Below are 17,155 nucleotides of genomic sequence, written 5' to 3'. Positions count from 1 at the left end.
TGCTGGAAGATGTAAAGTGTTGGTGTTTGATGGTGTGTGTTGTCCCAGTAGTTTGTAGAAGAGTATAAAAGACTGGGTCCCGCTGTATTCCTCAGGCTGCACTACGGCGTCTATTCACAGGCGCGATCCCACTACTGAGCGGCACGGGGGCTTTGACCTGCTCCGTTTCCGACCTGGACCGGTGCACCCCTCCTTAGACGACCTGGTGGTCCCGGGCTCCCCCAGGAGAACCATATCGATACCGAGCTTAGCGCGGACACCCGATCGGCACAGTCCGCTGCAGCGCAGAGCTCCTGAGCTCCAACGATCCTCCAGCCTCAGCCTCCCGGGGACTTGGATTACAGGCGCGCGCCACCGCACCCGGCGACGAGTACCAACTCTCATTGGGGTTTTGGCGTGTACATTGACGTCATCACATACCACGGCGGCATCTGGTGACCACGTTTGAGTAACAGCTGTCATTCATTTATATGCTGCATAGTCTCCCAGCTTGATGAATATGTTGGTGACGTATCCATACAGCACTACTTTGTACACAGTTTCATGCTTTCCTCCTTTATTTATAGGCCTGACGGTATAATGGTGCTTTTAAATTTAATGCCAAGGGTTCCCAAGTCCTCCCACTTTGAAAACAAACAAATGATCTCTTCTTTGAACATGGGAGGATTTTGTAAAACAACAACTAGCTATTGAAGACACCAAAGATTCATACAGAAGGCAAATTAATTTTTTTTTTAGAAGGGATAGAAAAGGTACTGCAGTGTAATTCAGTAAAAAGTTGAGCTGAGGTTGGTTTAAACCTTCTGATCCATGTTAGTTAAGTTAGAGAACATATCAGTTGTTATCTTTGTTTTTAAATATTTTGTTCTTGTATTCACCCCCTTGTTGTTTACAGTTTTTGATCAAGTCCTTCCTTTTTCTTACCTGAATAATATTTAAAGACAGATAACAGAAGACCAATAACATTATAACTAATATGGAGAATATATAGTTAAATGATGCCATTTTATTCATGATATTATAATAATCAAAGATAAACAAAAGTTATAGTTACAGCTATTTTTGTCCTTTTCATCACAGGAGCTGAAGAAACCTACAGTAGCATAACAGTAAGACATATTCAGTGTTACTCATTTTTGCATGAAGTAAACTATGATACTATTTTCAAGTTTGTTCTTTAATCCAAAGACATAACATCAGTCACTTTACTCTTACATGTGATTCGTTTCTCGACCCTGAAACTCACCTATACTCACAATTTGGAATCCATACTGTACAATTATAGAAGAGGTTTGTCATGATTCAAATATGTCATCTGCCAGTGGGAGGTGACATATTTGTTGAAACTAAAGTTCACTAAAGTTTTCCGACGACACCACTGTGGTGGGACTCATCGCTAACAACGACGAGACTTACCACAGACAGGAGATCCAACATCTGGCTGAGCGGTGCTCGGACAAAAATCTGGTCCTCAACACCACCAAAACAAAAGAGGTCATAGTTGACTTCAGGAGAACCTGGAAGACCACACCCTCTCCACTCTACATAAATGGAGAGGAGGTGGAGCGGGTGCACAACATCAAATTCCTGGGACTCCACATAACGGAAGACCTAACATGGTCCCTGAACACATCCCACCTGGTGAAGAAAGCCCAGCAGAGTCCCCAAACAAACAGAATATTGTGAACTATAATGCAGGTTATATTCAAAGTACTATGAATCATTTGTTCTTTCTACAGAAACATTTTGGATTTGTTCATTACTTATAATAACGGAAGTCAGCAGTTTAAATTAGAATAGATTTAATGATGCCATGCAACTGCACAAAACAGCAAAATTTAACGTTTAAATTCAAAGAATTAGTATGGCCTCTGTTACAGTTAAAGACATAAATGATACACACAAGCAAAAATATGTATAGGGTATGTTTTAGTTTTATGTTCCCAACATCAGCAACACAAGTGAAACTATTACTGCACTAAAGGTACTCCAGTATTTGGAATAATCGTGTTTCCATTGTGTGCTAGTGAACATATTAAGGAAAACTAAAAGCATCATAAATTATTCACATAATCTAAAATAAGCAGCTGTCTGATTTCTGTCACACAGAATTATTCACACACACATTTAGACATTTAACAGAGTCACAGCCATTGCCACGACAGTTAACATGGTCCCACATGAAGAAGTGACAACAACGAGACACAAACATATAGTCAAAGTTGAATTATTAATATATTTAAATTTCATAATTTCGGAACTTCTGCAGCAGACTAGACGGAGAGTCAGTGGCCCAACGGAAACGTCGATGGCAGTAATCACCTGAGCAACAATAAGATTTAATACAGTGTAAACAACAGATGCTTCATGTTGTAAAAGAGAGGATGGAGTTCAAACCTGCTAATTAAATATTTTCATTATTATGTATAGATATTGCAAAAATATCACATAATGTTATATTTATTATTAGGCCATACAATAGATAATAGCTACATTGTTTAAATGATGATGTAAGGGCAATTATAATACACTAAATTTATGTTACAAACTGTCATAGAAAAACAAATTCTATGAAGTCATAATCACTGGATCACGCAGCGAGCGATGCAGACCTACAAGTATTGTCACAAAGTTATGACTGACTTCTTGAGGCATTTCTAAAGCTAAAAAAAAAAATTGTCCTTCAAAACAACAGAAATCACTGTTGAAATGCATCTAAACCTGCAAAAACCTGCACAAACAGAAATGCTGCTCTGCTTTTCTGGACATCCTAAGTTAAAGTGTTTGCTTTGCCAAATTGTCTCTATTTTAATCCTTTATGGCCTTAATGGCTCTTAAGCAGCTCAGGTTTTTACTGTTTACCTGGAGTGCTCCTCTGACTATCATGTTTCTCTGCTGTGACCTTCAATCAAAAATATACCCAAATCAGGTCAGTGTTTTAGAGGTAAAAATACTACAAACATAATGATTCTAATGACACTATTGAAAACCATCTTTTTTCTGTTTTCTTGTGTTTTACATTCGAGCTGCAACCCACGAAGAAAGAAGCAGTGTTTCCATACTTTTCACTTTGACTTACCTGAAGATGGCACGGCTTCACATGAAGAGATCTCCGGTGCTTCCTGCTCACAGTGAAGGTCCTCTGCTTGTGAAGTGATGGGGTCTTCTGGTTTGAAGGCCTCCAACATTGCCTCCTTCTTACTTCTCACAGCCCAGTGCATTGACTGCAAACACATGACCAGCTTTTCTAAATGACTGAGATTGCACATTATTTTGAAAAATGAAAAGGTGAAGATATTACATACAGTTTTTACAGAGTCATTTAAGGCTTGCCAGTCACGAAACAGAATCACAACTCCACTTCTTTTCCAGAGATCGTAATTTTTCCTTTTAGTTTCGTTGCACAAAACCTCTTTGGCTTCCTGCAGCTTTTGGAAATCTGCCACTGTCAAAAAGGAAATAAAATATCAGGGACTAACATGGAACATTATGCTGAGGAGAAATAAAGAACCCCTTCATTACATGCAGTTTTAAGCAGGCCTCCATTAACATAATTTGCTTTGAAGTCAAGACATCAGAAAGAAATATTAACTCTTTGTGGGAAAAGTAAGAAAATTAGGAATAAAAAGAAATAAACACAACAAGCTCAACTTACCTTTACTTCAACACTTCTGGCTACATAAAAAGTAAGAAAAGAGAGAAGTCAGATTCTCCCACTATATCCAGTATTTACCTGCTCTTGGGTCGTCCAGGTGTTTGTCGGGATGACATGCCAAGGCTCGAATCTTGTACTCATTAAGTATCTGTTCAGTCTGAAAAATAATAATAATGGACTTTTGAGCTTTTAAATATTTGACAAGTAGATGATTAAAGTAATGCAATACTTATAAAAAAAAATATTCTTAGTGATTTCCGGTCTTCAAAATAACACTGATTGTGTATTTGAGGCCTTCAGCTGCATTCATTTCTCAGTGTTGCTCATTGTAATTCTTGGTCTGAGTGGTAATTACTATGGAACAGTTTAGATGAGGGGGTTGATGTTTCCATCACGGATGTAGATTCTTGTCAGACTACATAATGTTGATTACATGCATTGTTACTTTAAATTATTAAGCAAAACTGCTGTACCTACAAAGCCACTGGATGACGCACGACTAGTTTGTCTGACATCTTTTGGAGAGGTATCAACAGGTCTCTGTTGGTTCAGACTAACCTCTAAAACACTCATAATTAATGTATCTTTTAGATTAACAACGTACAAGTTTCTGATCTTTGACGTGCACCAACTATTTTATATTATTTTCCACTTCCCAACTCTTAAATCCATATTTTTTGGTTTGTAGATCAAGACATCCGTTATGTCACCCAGCAAATAGCCTGAACCTGAAACCCACTGGCCAAAACTCACCGATGACAGTTCATCACATCCCAATAACCCGTAGTAATCCTCCAAGTCCTCTGGTTTGCAGCTCAAAACAGCCTCCATAAAAAAAACTGAGAAATGCGTATGGTTTCTTTTAACGGAGATTGGGAAAGCTGCTTCCCGAGATCACAGCTGTTCAGTTCAAAGGCTGAAGGCGGGATCCCTTTCTCACTGCTGCTGTGTAAAGTTGATCTAGTTATTGTCGATAAAGCGTCAGATTGGAGCGACTGTCAAATGGTTAAAACGGCCAAGAAAGATCTCTTTGAGTTGTGGTGGAAATTCAGCTGTCCCTTCTCACCATATGACGTATGCTGCATTCAGGGGACGAGCTAAAGGTCCTGCTCAGCACAAAATACATTCATTCATGACGGCATGTAACTAATGCATAAGGAAGTATTAAGAAATTAGAAACAAAGTAAATTACATTGTAGCAAAATTAGTTTTTTTTTTGACGAGGCTACATGTTATTTAGCTTGCGTGGCAAAAGATAAAATTTTATATTTGTAATTAATGTAATAATTAAATTGTCAACGTGTACATGTAATACGGAAGTTATAAAATAAATGTTTCTAGCGTGGTTCATATTCTACATCCGAAAAGTCGGACGTCTGCGTTTATATTTACAGTTTTGCGCAGGCATTCACGAGCGCTCGCCTGTGATTGAAATTAGTCCGACAGCATTTGAAGGCACCAGATTTTGTTATGGTTTGATGTCATCGACGTAAAAACGGGACGTTCCACCCGCGGCTATTGGTGGAGAGCGGGTCACGTGCGATATGCAAATGAGCCAGCTGTCCTAGAGGAAGGATCTGCTCAGCGGCTCTGCGGGCTGAAGATGGCGGACGGAGAGAGCAGTCTCGGAACGGCCTGTTCAGGCGCCTCCGACGCGGACGAACCTGCCGCAAAAAGGTCGAAAATCAGTCTGGCGACTAACTACGGATTCAAAGTCACAGAAGCAGACCGGTTCTCCCGGCTCCCCGGGGCACCGGGGAACCGGGAGGCTGCGGCGGCGAATTGTGCGCAGCCAGCGGAGAAGGAAGCAAAGCCGGTGATGGCGGTGGAGCAGGCCCCGGCGGCGCCAGGCGGAGACAACAATGGACTGGGACTCCTGGTTCCCGAGCATCACAAACCGGTCGGGAAACTAGACGACAGCGCTGTGTTTGGTGCCACCGAGGACAGCGCAGGTATGAGCCGGGACGAGCCTTCAGCACAACTTTGAGTATTTCCGTGACTTCTGGTGGGCGGTGTTTGTTTTGACGACTTAACCGGCGAGCTTAGCGGGCGCAACTGGAAATAAGTTAAGTTAGTCGGCCAACTTTTAAGACGAGCAGCGATGCGCCGGGTGTTGAGAGTTGTTCACTTCTCAAAACGACCAACTTTTCCTCTAACTTTTTATCGAGTTACTCCGTAAATGAAAGAGGAAACCGTCCCAACGCATTCCTTAAACTTTGATAGCAACCTCGCGTTTTCTCGCCGGTTTATTAACGTCCGCTTGAATCCGCGGTGCCACGGCGAGGCTGTTGCCGCGGATATAAGTGGTCACTACTCGTCGTGGTCGTTACAGTCTACTTATAACCAGTTGCATTTGTTTCATTATCCAAACGTCTCTGTGCTCAGACTTCCTCGGACCCGATGATCTGCCCTCCAACGGCCTGGCTGTCACGCCGGACCACATGAACGAGGACGATGACAGATCGTCTCACGCCAGCTCCAGCGACTGGACCCCTCAACCACAGATAGGTACCTAGAAGAGCCTGTCTCCCCACCCCCCACAAAAAACAAAAACAAAACACCGTGTAGCTGCAGTTGCATTGATTACTCATCTGACACTTGTAGGCGGTCTTTCTGCAGGGCATGTACACTTCTGGAGAACAAGTCATGCTGAGATACCGTGTTGTTGTTGTTGTCGTCCAGGTTCCTACAGCTTCATCCAGCAACACATCAGAGAGACCGATCCAAGGACCATCCTGAGGGATCTGCTGCCCGAGACTGTCCTCCCGCCAGATTTAGACGACATGACGTTGTGGCAGATCATAATTAACATCTCAGAACCTCCAAAAAGAAAGAAACGGAAAGATATCAACACTTTAGAAGATGTGGTCAGGCTACTGCATGAAAGTAAAAGGATCCTCGTGCTGACTGGTGCCGGGGTACGCGTTGCTCTATCCGGTCGTACTATTTGAATTACCGTGTGCTTGATCGAACATGTAATATCAGCGGTCACTCTATTAAGACAGGCAATTTATTTTATTATTATTTGTAGGTTTCAGTTTCATGTGGAATACCAGACTTCCGATCCAGAGATGGCATTTATGCACGGCTTGCTGTGGACTTTCCTGATCTTCCAGACCCTCAAGCTATGTTTGACATTGAATACTTCAGACGGGACCCCAGACCCTTTTTCAAGTTTGCTAAGGTTTGTGCAAATCAGCATTACATCGCACAATAACGTGATTGCCCCCCCAGATAAGACCTTGTTGTATGCTGTGTGACATTATGATTTCCATACTGAACATGCTCAGGTAAACATTTGCAAGGTACTAGTGGTGATTTCATGCAGAGGCTTTCATGCATTTAGGTTTGCACATTCATCGTTGTGGTTTTGGTCACAGGGAAGACGAGGAAGGAGGAAATACTGAAAAATAATACACTGAAAAATGTTAATCTCTTATGCTGTATCCGCTGTTTTCCATTTTGTAGTTCACACCTGTTACAGTTCTCATACGATATAAACATAAGAACATTACCTGAAAAAGATCAACAAAAGTTTGTAATGTAGTACATCAAGGTCATTAAATATGTGCAGAAAAAGTTGTTGTTAGGCTATCGGGCTTCTCCTGTATTCATGTGGCTTTAAAAGGTCCAGCTTGTGTTAGCTTATTCAGGTTTTAAACGTTTAGAGATTTATAAATAGCTGGAAGGTTTTCCAGATGAGTGATCCAAAAAAGCCTGTTAAAGTGAAAGTACACGTTATTGAAACAAGGTTTGTATTTTCTTCTCTTTGTTGCAGGAGATCTACCCCGGTCAGTTCCAACCTTCACCCTGTCACAGATTTATATCTATGCTGGACAAGCAGAAAAAGCTGCTGCGCAATTACACCCAAAACATTGACACATTAGAACAAGTGGCTGGAGTTCAGCGGATTATCCAGTGCCACGGTGAGTGATACATCCGATAGGTGGCGCTTCATTATTTTTTTTATATAGTTCTTCCCCTCGTGATGGTGAGAAGTCATAAATATCTCCTTAATTTCAGGGTCGTTTGCCACAGCGTCCTGTCTCGTCTGTAAACACAAAATGGATTGTGAGGCTATAAGGGAAGACATCTTTAACCAGGTATTTATTCATTACTGAATGATCCAGGAAAACGAACATCTTATCATCAGTCACAAACAGCTGTATAAAACAAAAATAAAAAGTCCCAACAGCAAACCCCTGCGATAATGTAAATGAGAACACGCAACAGACTGTCGGTAACAATCGTCATCACGTCAGGCAGTGATGATAACGAGTAGAATTGAGGAATCCTGCGGTGCCAGAAGAGAGTCGTCTGTGTACGTGTGCTGTAGGAGGTTTTGTGTATGTCAGCCATTCAATGTGACAAACTAAAGTAGATGTGACCCTTTTCACAGCAGATACTTGTCAAAAACAAGTGTAACCCGTTTCATTATTGATTGCTGGAACATCGTCATGTTAATGACACCTGTGATTGTCCTGCTGGGACAAGTTATGGTCTGCGTTGCTTTCTTGTTACTCGGACATTATTTTGGTTCAACATACCATGTTTTATATGAGTGTCATCAGTACTGTCCAAATATACCGGAGTTAAAACCTGATCGTATCAGTCAATATCATTTGAGTCTTGACTTGTAGTGAAAAGATACTTCAAGCAGTTTGTCCATCTTCATTAACGTACTATAAATATTGCTTGTAGCAGAATCCTTCATATTCATTTATTTATAATTACATAATAATTTATTATAATTTGGGTGGGTTTTTTATGTCAAGAATGTGTTAAAGTTTGAAATGGGGTTTTCAGCTCCGGCAGAAACTGATATGTCCAGGGAGAGAATAAAATACCATACATCAAGTACTCTTCCTAAAGATTTTACACCATCTATCAACGTACGACTGCCAGACAATCGTAGAAGTAAATCTGAGTCGTACAGCCACCTACTTTGAGAACACGGGTTCGTATTGTGGATATTATAAACACGCAACCCCTGTCCAAACAAATGGCCCAGCATTCCTTTAACACAATGTTTTGTTGAAATGCTGATTTAAAATAAATCCATCCTGCAGGTTGTCCCTCACTGTCCACGGTGTCCAGATATTCCACTGGCAATCATGAAACCTGACATCGTCTTTTTTGGGGAGAACCTTCCAGAAATGTTCCACAGAGCAATGAAGCAGGACAAAGATGAGGTGGACCTCTTGATTGTCATTGGCTCGTCGCTTAAAGTCCGACCAGTTGCCCTCATCCCAAGTACGTTTGATTCAGATGAATGGATTTCTACTCTCCGATCTGTTTCTAATGTGTTGGCATTTAATCCAAAAATGATATGCAACTGTTGTCCTGTCGTCCTCCAGACTCCGTTCCTCATGAAGTGCCTCAGGTCCTGATCAATAGGGAGCAGCTGCCTCACCTCAACTTTGACGTGGAGCTACTTGGGGACTGCGACGTCATCGTCAACGAGCTCTGTCATCGGTTGGGTGGAGACTTTGAGCAGCTCTGCTACAACACTGTAAGACTCTCTGAGATCACAGACAAACCCCCGCGGTTACCAGAGCAGCCACCAAGCGAGGCCTTGTCGAGCGACGCAGCTCAGGAGGAGCAGAAGCAGCACAGCACAGACTCAGTAAACACGCCTTCAGAGGAGACAGAAAGTCTGAATGTCACAGAGACTACAGATAATAATGTTCCACCTCTCGAGCCTTGTCCAAATGCTCAGCATCCAGGCGAGGAGACGGCTGAATCTCCCCAGTTACCAGCAGAGGGCACACCAAAAGAGGAGGCAGCTGAACTCAAGAGCCAAACCTCCAACCTTGAATTTCGAAGAAGATGCTGGATGAGTCGAATCAACAGAAGTCCAATCAGCAAACGCCTTGAGGGTAAGCTTTAGACCCTGGAAATGAGAACAATACTGCTTACTATAATTAACAACTATATTTTGAGGCGTTTCAAAGTTAGACGTGTGTTTAAACACAGGCGGGAACATATTCATCTCATTCACTAAACCTGTTTTCCCCTGCATACAAATACATCTAATTTATCCAATTATATTTACGAATGCCAAAACAGACCAAGTTGATAGATCCTCTGTTGGTTTCCGCAGCAGGCCAGTACCTGTTTCAACTGCCAAATCACTATATCTTCCATGGGGCCGAGGTTTATTCCGACTCAGAAGATGAGACGTCGAGCTCCTGCGAGAGCGACAGCGAGGAGTCAGAGTGCAGTGCTGAAGGGGTGGAAGACGACAGTGAGCCGGAGGATGCCGACGCAACAGCAGCAGATGGAGAGACATTCCTCAGAGACACATTACAACACACTTTAGCCAACGAGGCCACATCAAGTGTGCAGATAGACAATATTTCTGGACAGACTCAGAGCACCACACACCTATAAATGTAAAGTTCCCACTCGGCAAAGCACTAATTGTCTTTTTTATATATATGTATGTATACATATATATATATATATGTGTGTGTGTGTATATATATATATGTGTGTATATGTATATATATATGTGTATATATGTATGTATATATATATATATGTATGTATATATATATATATATATGTATGTTTCATATATTTTTGACTCATCCTCATACTATTATTTTTCATAAAGTTGAAATTGCGTGACAACTTTGTGTGAATATGCAGCAGGTTTCTTTTCCCCCTTGTTTTTCTATCGGTGCCCAGTTTGGTCACATTCATTGTGTCTGAAACTACATTCTCTACTACTTTCTAAATACAATGCAGTAATTGTTTTCTTTTCCTTTTTTTTTTTTAGGTTTTCTGTTCATGTTCTTATCTCATTTTGCATTAACATTTTCAGAGATTTAGCTGATGTTCTCATCCACTGTGGCGCACCAAGAATGCAACACTAGATTAAGCTTTAATTCCTAAATTGCAGTCAATACAAACAAAGATTCAAATGTTAATCTGACTCCACAGTGTGATGTCAGCTGTGCTCTAATGATGTGTTTCAGAGTTGGTGCATGTTTCCATTGAGGACACATGTAAATAAGGAAGCCTACTGCCTGATAATTAGTGGGTACTATGAGTTTCAGACACATACATAATTCTTCAGGTGGTTTACTTGGACGCATTGCCTAACTCGCAATACACAAAGTTCAGTTCTGCCCTCTCATCAGGGTACACGATGGAAAAGAAACAGTACTCTTTAATTTTAGACCAAAGAACACTTTTATCAAGACGCTCCTACGTTGTCATAAGCTTTGTATGTTTAACCCGTCATTTAAATCTTGGGAAAAAAAAAAAAAACTATTGACAAGGTGTTCCTTCTGACATGTGGCAGCTACTTTTTATGGTCAAGCCTCTTATTTTTATACTCTGATGTGAGACATACTCATCAAGGGGTAGATGATAGTTTTTCAAGTTCCGCTGAGTTGTAATAATAAGCCTTCGGAAGATATTCACATTGACAACGGCACTTTTTCTCCTTCCTATGAAACCAGATGTGTTGCCCGTGTAATAGAAGATAAAGGAGTCTGCTGCCTCTAAAGATACAGTGTTGGTGTATAGACGTACATGAGCCAATGTGTTGGATGCTGTCTACAACCGACATGATTCACATACCATTTCCAAGGTAATGTTTTGTTTACGGTTGATGAAGTTTTTACATCACTATAGTTGTTATCTCTCCTGGGGTTCTCAGTAAAAAAAAAAAAAATGAAAAAACACTGACCACTCATTTCTCTTTTTTTCAAACGCACCTGCCAGGTGTCCACATCAATATCTTCAATGGGATGAAGCTGACATGAGAAGTCCTGCCAGGTCCTCAGTCCGTTAACAACAGCTCAAAGTAACATCTTGTATTAGGAGAAATGTGTCTGTAACAACCGTACAGTAGTACAATATGCAAGAACTAAAATCTAATTGCTATGCACATTAAGTGTTTGTAGTTTGCGCATGCGCAGTAAAGTTTCTGCTCAAAACATCGCTTTCAGAACAAGCCGGTTTTTCTGTCAGCACTAATTCCTATAAACTATTCAGGTGGTTTTAAACGGTCCAGTGGGGGAAAAAAAAAAAAGTTCACAGAAACAAGGTCTGCAGAAACATCTGTTCGTCTTAAATGCTCGGGACTACATTTCCCACATTTCCCCTCCGCTGTCCTGTGATACGACGTGTCGTAAAACTTCAGTCAACAACAGCAAACCCGAGATGGACACCGCTGAAAACGCCTGACACTTTCTACATCTTCGTCTTTTATTTTGACATAAAATGCTGATGTAGTAACATCTGGCTTCGGTGCACAGGAGCGACTGTGGAAATGGAGGCCATGGAAGATGACAGCTTGGAGCTAAAAGACGACCCCAACCACAACTATTGTGCGAGCAGCAGCAGCAGCAAAGTCCGCACGTATCTTAGCAGCCAGCTGTCGGATGTAACGACGGTCCCGCAGCACGTCTGTCCGACGGTGCCGGGAGGAGGAGAGCCGGGGACTCGGCCCGGGAAGCTGCGGTCCGGTACCTCAAAGTCCATGGACTCGGACTCCGGCAGCGAGAGCAGCGAGGTCAGCGAGACCGACTGCACGGACGCTTCAGCCGCCGTGGAGGGGAAATTCACCGTCGAGTCGACTTCCAAGCTGCGTGAGTTCACGAGAAGCCGCGACAGAAGGGCCCGACACCCTGCAGGCGGTCACCGCGGCTCGGATTGGGTTACTGGTGTGTGTGTGTGTGTAAAGAGTGATCATGGAGCAGCTCTCCTCTTTTCCCCCCTTCAGTCCTGAATGCGATGGCCGTAGAGGACTACCGGAAGAACCACTGGCCGAACCTGGAGAAGGCAATCGACCGTCTGCTGATCCAGAACCCCACCGAGCACATCTCCGTGTCTTATGCACAGATATACAGGTGAGCCCGTGAAGGCAGACTCGGTTTAAACACACTGGACCAGGGGTTTCCCCACAGTGGAGGATTTCTGCTGCGTGCATCGCTGGTTATTCTCAGATGAATTAAAAAAAAAAAAAGCTTTTCTGAGTTTTACCTTCACTTGTGGTTTTCCTAGTTACGTCTACAAGTGTGTGTGTCAGCAGCACTCAGAGCTGCTCTACAGCGATCTGACATCAAAAATAACAAGTCATCTGCTGGAGGTTTCCACCCGTCTACAAGTAAGCGCAAACACGGAGGCTTGTGACATCCAGCACACACACAAACTAGACAACTAACGCTGTTATGATTGTTTTTCAGGCCAGCCCGCCTGAAAACTTCATCGAGAACTTTAACGTTGCTCTGACTCAATACACGGCTTCTCTCCAGTGTATTGTTCCTGTGTTTCTGTACTTGGTAGGCGTCATTTCTCTGCTTTCTAGCACACCCCGTGAAACCAGGTACGGCCTTGTATTTGGTTGCGTGTGCGTCTCAATGATTTGTAATGTTTTCAGAACAAGTTCTACATCGAGTCCAAACTGAACAGAGACCTGAGAGAAGATCTGATGAAGCTGTTTGCCGACCACGTTGCAGAAAAACATGTGAACACACTGATGCGTGAGTGTATTGCTTCATTTTACAACCCCTTGACATCTGACATAAAATCGGCTCATAATAATAATAATTGTGAAGCTGCAACAAAGCTGTCAGATCCACTTGTGTAAAAAACTAAAATCCTGCAGATATATAACAACAAAAAAAAGACTTCTGATTCCCTTGTTCTTTCCAGCTCTTCTCATCAAAGCTCACTCGATGCCTTTTCAAGTGCAGCCATCAACAATGGCCAGTGTGGTTAAGGGCCTCTACAGCCTCCGACCAGGTGACCTACATCTTCCTCCAGCTTCCTACATCTGACCTACATCTTTGAAATCCAGATGATAAATAGTTCAGCTCTGTTCCAGATGGCGTACTAACACACTAACGCTCACTATTGTGAGTGCATCAGTAAGTTCTCACTGGCGAGTACAGAAGCATGCAGTCCACTACAAGTACCCAGATGATGCACTCAAAACGGTCCAAACATGAAGTGTGAAACACCGGACATTTTCCACACTCAACTGTCGCTATCTTGGCTACACAGAGGAAAAAAAACTTTTTTTTTTTTTTTTTTTTTTTTTTTCAAATGAAGGCGTCTGAGGAAGCTGCAGCTGTTTCAGAACATCTCACAAAAGTGTCTATTCTTTACTAAAGCTGCTGCTGGACAGAAGACATCAGTTTGTTTATTGAGTGTGTTAAACAGAAGGCAGGAAAACATGATCATTTCTGGGTAAAATAATAAAAGCCGGCAGATATGTTCGCAGGTGATGCATTCAAATGTTACGGTTATTTCCAGTAAGTAAGTGAAGTACGCCATTTGAAACTGCCTTTTTTTTTTTTTTTCCCATGTTCTTCTGATTCGCTGACTTTTGGTTTCCTCTTTTTTTCAGACTGGGCCCAGTTAGCCCCGCCCCTCTTTTCTGGCTTTATTCCCCAAATCAACCCTCCCGCTGTGGAGTCTCTCCTGTCTGACTACGCTGCTCACGACCAGAAGCTGCAGATGGAGCTCTCCATGAACGGATTTCCACGGTCAGTTTTTTTTTTTTTTTTTTTTTTTTGCCTCCAGACAGACTCATCAGTCTCAATAACACAGCTGATGTACTTTAAATCACTAATGAAATGCGCTTGTTTCTGCAGAGGTGACCAGTCTCGTAAACGGGCCAGCGATGACTCCTGATGGCGGGGCCGGGCCCGGCAGATCTTGTTGCAGAACTTTTACTGTGCCTCCTGCATCTTTGTCACAAGTCGTCTCACTGCACTCGCTACAAAGTTAACAATGAGTCGGCTTCATCTCTCCCGACTTCCGGCCACAAATCACTGTGAACAGCAAAGAGAACATGAAGCTGAGTTGTTGAGCAGAAGCTTGATCATAGCACACATGCTTCCATTACGGTGTGGGTCTTCATGTTCTGCTCGTTTGATGAGTGCCTTCGTGGCGTCGGTCTGATCGCCGTGACGAGGGACAGGCTCACGATGGGTGTTTCATTCCTAACCTTTAACATGGAAGTGTCTTGTGTTGTTTTGATAGTCTGGGCTAATCGAGACTTTCTATTGCTGCTAATAATACTGACCACGTGTTAATCCCTTGGTTTCATCCACTGTGTGTAACTCAGTGGCTGCAGTCAAACACAAATGACTGTGGAACCAAGTGGGAACTAAGTCATTGACCTCAGCTATGATTCTCCTCTTCATGTTGCCTTCACTGCACTGGTAAACCAGATTGTATTTTCCAGTTATGCCAAAGAGGACTACAGTACATTATTTGTTTCCTTTATATACAGCATAATACATTGGACACGAGTTGACATTATTAATGTTCTACAATGTCCAAGTCACTGAGCCATTTAATGTCTTTTGTACTAACGAGTTTTAAGCTTTGGTTGAACCATTTGTTGTTTTTGACTTTAGTTAACCTCTACCCTTTAAATCAGACTTGTTTGTTTTAGCCTTGTTTGTTGGTTTGGCACACATTGCCGTGCAGGACATTACACCGAGTGCCAGAGAGTTTAGACAACCATAGAGTAGTATTTGAGGTTTTCCTAATTGTTCCTTAAAGGTGCCAAATGTGACACTTTTCAGCTGGTCTTGATATCCATAAGAAGATGTTTTGTGGTTTTAAGAACCAAAAGCCTTCTTCATATAGTTTTACATCTCCTCTCTTAAGCCTTCGTCTGGAGCCACCAACAACTGTCTGATTTGTGTTGGTGTCTTTAAGGCACATTGACATCAGTGATCCTCTCTTCTGATTGGCTGACTCTTTTCTGAGTGACACACGCTCAGGCCAGCCACAGGTTTTCTTCAGTCTTGTGGCTCGCTAGCTCCACGACAGAATGACTAATCTGTGATTTCTTTCTTAATAAAAAGTTGGACAGTAGGCCGCGCTGAGGGCAGACATATGACATGAGCAAGAGCTTGTGACATCACAAACTTAAAGATGTCCAAACAGCACAGTCGCTGAACAGGCTGTATATTTCTGACCCAGCGTTTTGACACAGTATTTATACAGCAACTACACCTACTTTATAATAAACAAACTGGACATCTGGATTTCTACACCATGGGACCTTTAACTCTTGATATATCACACCTGATACTTCATGGATTTAACCAAGCAAATAATATGCAAATATTGTCTTGGCCCGAGTCTGGTACACTTGTGCATTAAATGTGTCTAACATGTATCGCATGTTCATGATGTAAATAGTTTTTTGTCTCTGCATAGTGGTCCTTGTACACTAGAGCTTCAGTCGCAGGAGCAGGTTTGTTAAGGGATGAATTAAAAGTATTTGATACAAGGTCTTGCACTGTTTTAAGTGTAATTAGATGCTCAGCCTTGCTTTTTTTTGTTTCTGTCTTTTGAGTTTTGAAACATTTTCTCATCAACTTTCAAATAAACTAATTTTATTAGGACACAAAGGTGATTCTATTTTTCATTTATTGAGATTTTAAAACGGGATTCTTAAGAAATGTTGATCCAATCAGTATGTAGGAATTAGAAAAGATCTTAAGAAATGGAGGGAAATCCCAATCACTGCTGATGCTAAACACTGAATGTACTGAGTTATTGATCAGCCACTTCATTACTGTGCTAGCATTGTGTTGGACCTCCTTTAATGTATATTCAACACGGTGCAGGAAAGTTCCTGGGAGACTTTGAGCCACATTGACGGGACAGAATCAGGCTGAGGATTTGTCAGCAGTCCCTTAATGATGCAAATCTCCCGTTTCACCTCATCACAAAGGTGCTCTGTTGGATTGAGATGTGGCGACTGTGGACGCTGTGAGCTCATTATCATGTTCAAGAAACCAGTCCGAGATGATGATAGCTCTGACATGGTGAAAAGTATCAGATGGGTACACTTCGATCATGAAGGGTGGACGTGGTCAGCTACGATACTCGGGTGGTGTTTAAATGATGTTCAGTTGGTACTAAAGAGCCCTGAACGAGCCAAGGAAATGTCCCATACACCATTACACCACCACAAGCAGCCTGAAGTGTTGATACGAGGCAGGATGGATCCATGCGTTCATGTTATTTACACCAAATTCAGACCCGGTCATCTGAATGTAGCAGAAGAAATTGAAACGCATCAGACCAGGAAATGTGTTTCCAATCTGTCATTGTAGGATTTAGGTGTGCCCTGTGTAGCCTCGGTTTCCTGCTCTGAGCTGACAGGAGGAGGCTCCTGATTGAGAATCCAAGGAGAGCAGCAGTTTTTGAAACACCAAAACCAGCCCGTCTGACACCAACAACCATAACACAATCAACGTCTTTCTTCTTCACTCTGATACTTTGTTTAAACTTCAGCAGGTCCTCTTCTTCATGTCTACATGCCTACATGCAGTGAGTTTCTGCAACGTGATTTGCTGATTAGATTCTTGCTTTAATGTGCAGTTGAACAGGTGTACTGGAGAGTGTAAATCACTTTTTCTTAAACAAGCTGCTTAAATATCCAGTTTAAAACAACTGAGTAAAATTCCACTTGGCTCAAAAGCTGTCAGAAATCTGTAGCAGAGATTT

The 17,155-nt window shown here is 42.1% G+C and overlaps 3 protein-coding genes across 4 annotated transcripts; 2 read left to right on the top strand and 1 right to left on the bottom strand.

Annotated features, from left to right (window-relative positions):
• Positions 1-986: 986 nt before the first annotated feature.
• Positions 987-4,752, bottom strand: dnajc12 (DnaJ (Hsp40) homolog, subfamily C, member 12). The gene is made up of 5 exons (XM_069689988.1): positions 4,409-4,752; positions 3,734-3,812; positions 3,306-3,445; positions 3,080-3,224; positions 987-2,322 (listed from the first exon to the last, which is right to left on the bottom strand). Exons 1-5 carry the CDS (start codon positions 4,484-4,486, stop codon positions 2,240-2,242), a joined length of 525 nt encoding a protein of 174 aa, XP_069546089.1. The 5' UTR covers positions 4,487-4,752; the 3' UTR covers positions 987-2,239.
• Positions 4,753-5,228: 476 nt separating this feature from the next.
• sirt1 (sirtuin 1) lies at positions 5,229-11,352 on the top strand. Its single transcript, XM_069689983.1, has 9 exons — positions 5,229-5,607; positions 6,041-6,163; positions 6,338-6,573; positions 6,687-6,839; positions 7,434-7,581; positions 7,679-7,758; positions 8,725-8,908; positions 9,013-9,534; positions 9,759-11,352. The coding sequence occupies exons 1-9, from the start codon at positions 5,259-5,261 to the stop codon at positions 10,046-10,048; spliced, it is 2,085 nt and encodes a 694-aa protein (XP_069546084.1). The 5' UTR covers positions 5,229-5,258; the 3' UTR covers positions 10,049-11,352.
• Positions 11,178-16,050, top strand: cacul1 (CDK2 associated cullin domain 1). Of its 2 annotated transcripts, XM_069689986.1 has the most exons (9): positions 11,178-11,258; positions 11,393-12,261; positions 12,396-12,522; positions 12,677-12,779; positions 12,859-12,954; positions 13,053-13,155; positions 13,328-13,417; positions 14,025-14,163; positions 14,272-16,050. In XM_069689986.1, the coding sequence occupies exons 2-9, from the start codon at positions 11,943-11,945 to the stop codon at positions 14,309-14,311; spliced, it is 1,017 nt and encodes a 338-aa protein (XP_069546087.1). In that variant the 5' UTR covers positions 11,178-11,258; positions 11,393-11,942; the 3' UTR covers positions 14,312-16,050. The 2 variants fall into 2 exon arrangements, with proteins under 2 accessions (XP_069546087.1, XP_069546088.1); XM_069689987.1 differs by lacking the exon at positions 12,859-12,954.
• The last annotated feature ends 1,105 nt before the right edge of the window (positions 16,051-17,155 follow it).

The sequence above is a fragment of the Brachyistius frenatus genome, unplaced genomic scaffold (assembly GCF_029030835.1).
Source record: "Brachyistius frenatus isolate BFR_SWC_R1_liver_20210118 unplaced genomic scaffold, ASM2903083v1 Contig_8, whole genome shotgun sequence".
Taxonomy (NCBI): Eukaryota; Metazoa; Chordata; class Actinopteri; family Embiotocidae; genus Brachyistius; species Brachyistius frenatus.
Note: the sequence above shows the minus strand (reverse complement) of the source record. Positions and strands in the feature narration are given on the sequence as shown.